The sequence below is a fragment of the Osmia lignaria genome, unplaced genomic scaffold (assembly GCF_051020975.1).
Source record: "Osmia lignaria lignaria isolate PbOS001 unplaced genomic scaffold, iyOsmLign1 scaffold0016, whole genome shotgun sequence".
Taxonomy (NCBI): Eukaryota; Metazoa; Arthropoda; class Insecta; order Hymenoptera; family Megachilidae; genus Osmia; species Osmia lignaria.
Window position 1 is genome coordinate 12,846,993 of NW_027478168.1, and position 5,508 is coordinate 12,852,500.

The 5,508-nt window shown below is 43.5% G+C and overlaps 1 protein-coding gene across 1 annotated transcript; it reads left to right on the forward strand.

Moving 5' to 3' along the window:
* Window positions 1–1,263: 1,263 nt before the first annotated feature.
* LOC117611214 (uncharacterized) lies at window positions 1,264–4,888 on the forward strand. The gene is made up of 5 exons (XM_034339150.2): window positions 1,264–2,481; window positions 2,551–2,871; window positions 3,667–3,837; window positions 3,996–4,503; window positions 4,681–4,888. Exons 1-5 carry the CDS (start codon window positions 1,866–1,868, stop codon window positions 4,886–4,888), a joined length of 1,824 nt encoding a protein of 607 aa, XP_034195041.2. The 5' UTR covers window positions 1,264–1,865.
* Window positions 4,889–5,508: the final 620 nt, after the last annotated feature.

A 5,508-nucleotide genomic window follows, 5' to 3' on the forward strand; every position in this document is an offset into this window, starting at 1 on the left:
GAAAGGTTTCACCGCGAGTGATACATTCCTTGCAGAGTAACATGAAGGAATAGATTTTTTGCTATAACAGTAGTTATTAACAAATTCCATAAATTTTTGCAAGTGGGATTATTGCGAATATACCTCCTACGAAATGTGAAACGCCGGAAGATATAAATGAAATATTACGTTTTTTGCGATAAAAGTCGTTAGGAATGAAAAAATACAAAATATTTTTTCTACGGGACCAATGGGGAGGTATACTCTATAAAACGCAAAAAGTCTCGTTCCGATTGGTCGATACATCTCGGAGTTGTCGGCGAACGTACGCCGAACGTATAGCAAATAGTACGTTTTTTGCTATAAAAATCATCAAGAATGAAAAAGTGCAAATGTTTTTTTAACGGGACCAATCGGGAGACATACTCTACTAGATGCAAAGCGTTTCGTTCTGATTGGTCCATCCGTCTCGGTGCAATCGGTGAATATGCATAAAAAGAGAAAAAAAAATACACATCGAATTGTGTATCCTCCTCCTTTTCGAAGTCGGATAAAAAATCGGGGGCAAGTGATTTTCAGAATTATACCCATACAAACCATCAACCATTGAGGACTAAATTAATATATTATTTAAAATATAAGATATTGGTACTTGTAATTTGGTACTTACCAATATTTACTGTAGCACGTCTAGATTTATACTGAACAAATATCTGTGACTTCTAAAGGAAGAGAGTAAGAGAATTGGTGGGGCACATTCCAGGATCGCACATATTTGCGTCGTATGGATTCACGAATATCATGTAGTTCTTTCTGTAACATCCCGCAAGAAGAAGAATAAATACAAAGCCCCATCATTATTAATTATTAAAATATATATTTATTTTTTTCTTTTCGTTTTTATACAATTAAAGTTGTAACAGTTCGTGTTTTTATTATTATTGTATTAACGTGATCCAGATTAACAATTATATTCATATTTAACAAATAGGAGAAGAATCTTGTATTTATTAATACTTATACTTAACAAAATTTATACTCAAAAATATACATCGATAATTACCGCGTCGATAATTCTACCGCGTCGATAAAAGATCGACGTAGGACACATAGATAGAGATAGGAATAACGCGTAGAAAGAGATAGCACTACGCATAGACTGAGATAGCGATACGCGCGGAGTCACGTACACTCCGGTCAAAGTCCAAACACTTCCGGTATCAAAAACGCGTGTAGAAAAAACTGCTACGTAAACAGATCTCGGGTATAAATACGAGCGTGCCACGAGGAGCTGTTTCACTTCGATTCTGATCGTAGTCCGACACGGATCTATGATACGATTACTACATAGATTTTCAGTAGCATAAATTCTTTTGTCGGCAAGGCGGCAAAGGTTCTGCGTCAGACCCGGAGCGCTCGACCACCGCGGATGGAAAGAAAAGATGGAGACTAGTAATAGACTACAGGAAATTAAATGAAAAAACGATTCCAGACCCATATCTACTCCCAAACATAACTGATATTTTCGACCAATTAGGACAGGCAAAACTATATAACGTAATAGATTTAAAATCAGGCTTCCATCAAATCAAGATGAACCCAAAAGACATACATAAGACAGTTTTCAGCATACATCCACTGGGACGATTCGAATTCAATGTCTTACCTTTCGGATTAAGAAACTCACCACGAACATTTCAGAGAGTAATAAACACAGCACTAGGCGATTCAATTGGGAAAATTTGCTTTGTTTTCATTGACGACATCATAATATTTGGAGGAAATTTAGAGGAACTCAACACGAGATTTAACACAGTCGCACAAAAATTAAGAGACGTAAAATTAAAACTTGAGCTCGAGAAATGCGAATTCCTTAAATCAGATGTATGCTTTCTAGGACACATACTAAGTGGGAAAGTTATAAAACCGACCCAGCAAAAACAGAAGCTGTACAAAGATTTCCAACTCCTAAGAACGTCAAGAACATAAGAGAATTCTTAGAACTCGCAGGCTACTACAGACGATTCATACATAACTTCGCAAAAATCGCAAAACCTTTAACGATCCTATTACAAAAAGATAACAAATTTTTCTGGAACACAGAACAACAAGAAGCTTTCATAAAACTCAAAGAAATATTATGCAACGCACCTATACTACAGTACCCGAAATTCGACGAACCATACGTCATCACGACAGATGCATCTAAATACGCCCTAGGTGCAGTACCATCACAAGCAGAAATCGGAAAAGATAGACGAATTGCATACGCATCACGAGTATTACAGGAAGCCGAAATCAAATATGACACCTACGAAAAAGAAGCTTTAGCAATAATGTTCGCGATAAAAACATTTCGAAACTATATTTATGGAAAGAAATTCACGATAGTTACAGATCATAAACCATTATTCTGGCTAAAAACAGCTGACAATAAAACTAGAGTCCAGAAATGGAGACTAAAGCTATCAGATTATGAATACGATATAGCCTATAAACCAGGTAAGCAAAACGTAAATGCCGATGTACTATCAAGGAATCCAGTAGAAAACGTACACATCTCCGTTACAGCAAGAGCACAGGGGAAAAAAGAAATCAGCAAAAACTCGACACCTGCAAAAATTCTAAATAAAGATAAAGTGGAAGCTTCAACCGACAATCATATCAAAGTCAAGGGAAAAAGGGGTAGACCAAGAAAAAATATCCAAGAACCGTTAGCACAAGAGACAACTTCAAATAGTAACAATAAGGGAAAAACGACTAAGCGCAAGGAAGAGGAAGATAAAACAGAAAAAGACAATATACAAGAACAGGAACAAAAAAATTTAATTTACACGAAAAATTCAATTCAATTCAGAAATGATAACATCGTACATATAATCACTCAACAAGGCATATTGTTTGAGAATCCGCTCAGCCATGATGGCGCTCACGGTCGATCGATTTATCGATCGGGAGTTGCCCATCTGGATCAACGCGTGAGCGGGGGTTTTCTCGACGATTCACGCGCTAAGCCGCCATTATCGACCAACGATTCAGGCGCAAATCACGTGTTCACCTTTTTTCGTGCGATCAAAAGTGCTCAAGTGTAAATCACCAAGCGAAAACCAGATCACCGGCTCACCAACTGTTCAGAATCCTCAGCGATCGTAGAAGCGACATGATTCACAGGTATTGCTCATTTACAAGATAATTCATTGTACACGCGAGCCGCCAACCACGTGTTGATCAAGCACATGTTCACGGGCAGCATCAAATAGCGGGCCGAATTTATAGAATTAACGGGGCTTCTTGTTCACGACTATCGATCAAATCAATTGTCAAATCTGACGGATCACGGTAACAGATCAACTTTCTAATATTTGTATTTGTGTGTACAATGAACAACCGCCAGATCAGCGTGTTCAACCTTTGTTTTATCAATCGACTCAAATAAATAAATTTGTAAAAGCCCATCCAGCAGGTGTAAAATTATTTCAGGCACAATCCTTCCGGGAACTCCATCAGTCCCGAACATTTGATCCTTCGAGCCGGATTGCGCCCTTGCTGGACTCGGTTTTTTGCAAAATTGCTCATTGATCATTATGCGTCTCTAGTCTTTGTCTCGTGTTCGTAACGGTTTTCGGTGGTCGGCCATCTTAGCATCTCTCGTCTATTAGAATTTCACTTACACTCTCGCCATCACAGGTGGCGCTCAGAACGACGAATCATCCATCGATAGAAAAGATCACCAGAACAACAAGGCAGATCTACTGGATCACCTTAATCAACCATGGCTCACCCATCCAAATCATCCGAAAAGTGGAGTGAGATGCAAGACAGCTCACAAGAATCACTGGAGGTTCCTGGAAAAACGAGGTCCGCTCGCACCTCTCTCGTGCCCAGCGTGACGGAGCCAGCGAGACGATCATCATCTCCACACGAGCACGCAACGCGCTCAACTGCGACAGATCAGCTGCCGATCGAGCTCTAGCTCAAGGTGCGGACGTAGCGAGGCCGATTGCGTAATGCTCAAGGTATCCTGGACTCTTTCAAGGACGAGTCAGAGCATCTTTCCAAGGAGGAGTTGGACGACGCCAAGGCCCAGTTCGACGAGGCCATAAAAGTGTTCAATAAGGAACACGCACACTTCGAGGTGGTGTGGACAACGTCGCAGGCAAATCACCCCTACTTTACCGATGACTGCCACTACCAGATGCAGCAGATTGGTACCATGGCGAAAAAGATCATTGCGAAGAGATCAGCGGAGCTGCCTGCTCAGACGACCGCTCAACCAGGGAAGGTGACGTGTTCGAAGTCAAAGCTGCCAGACATCGAATTGCCACGGTTCACTGGCAACTATACTGAATGGTCGTCGTTCCTGGAGCTGTTCAATTCCGTAGTATGCGGAAAACCGGAGCTCAAACAGGTAGAAAAGTTCTACTGCCTCAAGGGTTGCCTGCGAGGAGAACCAGCACAGATCGTGTCCAGCCTACCACTCATCGGCGCATCACTATCCGCTGCCATCGAGCTGCTCAAGCAGCGGTATGAAACAAAAGGCGGCTCGTGCAGGCTCACTTGGATCAACTTGTCTCGCTGCCGATGGACCAGGATCCGGCCAAAGCGCTCAGCCAACTAATGTCGGCTGCCCTGGAGACCCGGCATGCGGTCCAAAACCTGATTAAACCAGGCAAGCTCGGCGATTGTATGCTTGTTCATCAGATGTACCGAAAGATGGACCGCACGACGAAGGAGCGACGGAAGTCCACGCTTGGAGTCACAACTGAGTACCCATCGTTTGAGAAGCTCATGGAGTTTATCACATCCAGGGTCAGGACGTTGGAGCACCTCGCAGACGATTAGGCCAGAGGTTCTCTTGCGAAGCCTGCGCCGACAAAGCCCGCTCAACCACGAGCTCAGCCCGCAGTAGTGAGCAGACCGGCTCACTCTGCAGTAGTAGCCCGACCAGCAGCTCCATCCCGCCAACCAGCTCATCAAACGACCACACTCGAGAAGTGCTATCTAAAGCGCCCATCCCCATTTGAGCGATGTGATTGCTATGGGCAGCAACACTACATCGTCGAGTGCCAACTGTTCAGAGGAATGACGCCAAACAACGGGTGCAATGCGTCGAGGCCTAGCGCCTGTGCTTTAACTGTTTATGCGGGCACAACGTCCGCTCATGCAAGTCGCATCAAACGTGCAAGCAGTGCCAGCTCCAGCATCACACGATGCTCCATGATGGTGGGGTGTTTTACATGCTGCCACCACCAACGAAGCCCAAATTATTGCCAAGCACCGCTCCAGCTCCAGCCAGTTCACCGAAGACAGCCTCCTCATCCGCTCAAACCACCGAGTGGGAACTCGGTGCAGCCGTCAAGCCGCCAAATCAACGAATGCTCCTCGCAACCGCTCAAGCTGTCCTCACCACTCCAACGTCAGATCATACCATCCGCATCTTAATAGATCCAGGTTCCGAAATCTCGTTCACTTCCGAACAACTCACCCGCCTCCTCAGCCTCCGGAGACACCGATCATCCATCACAATCA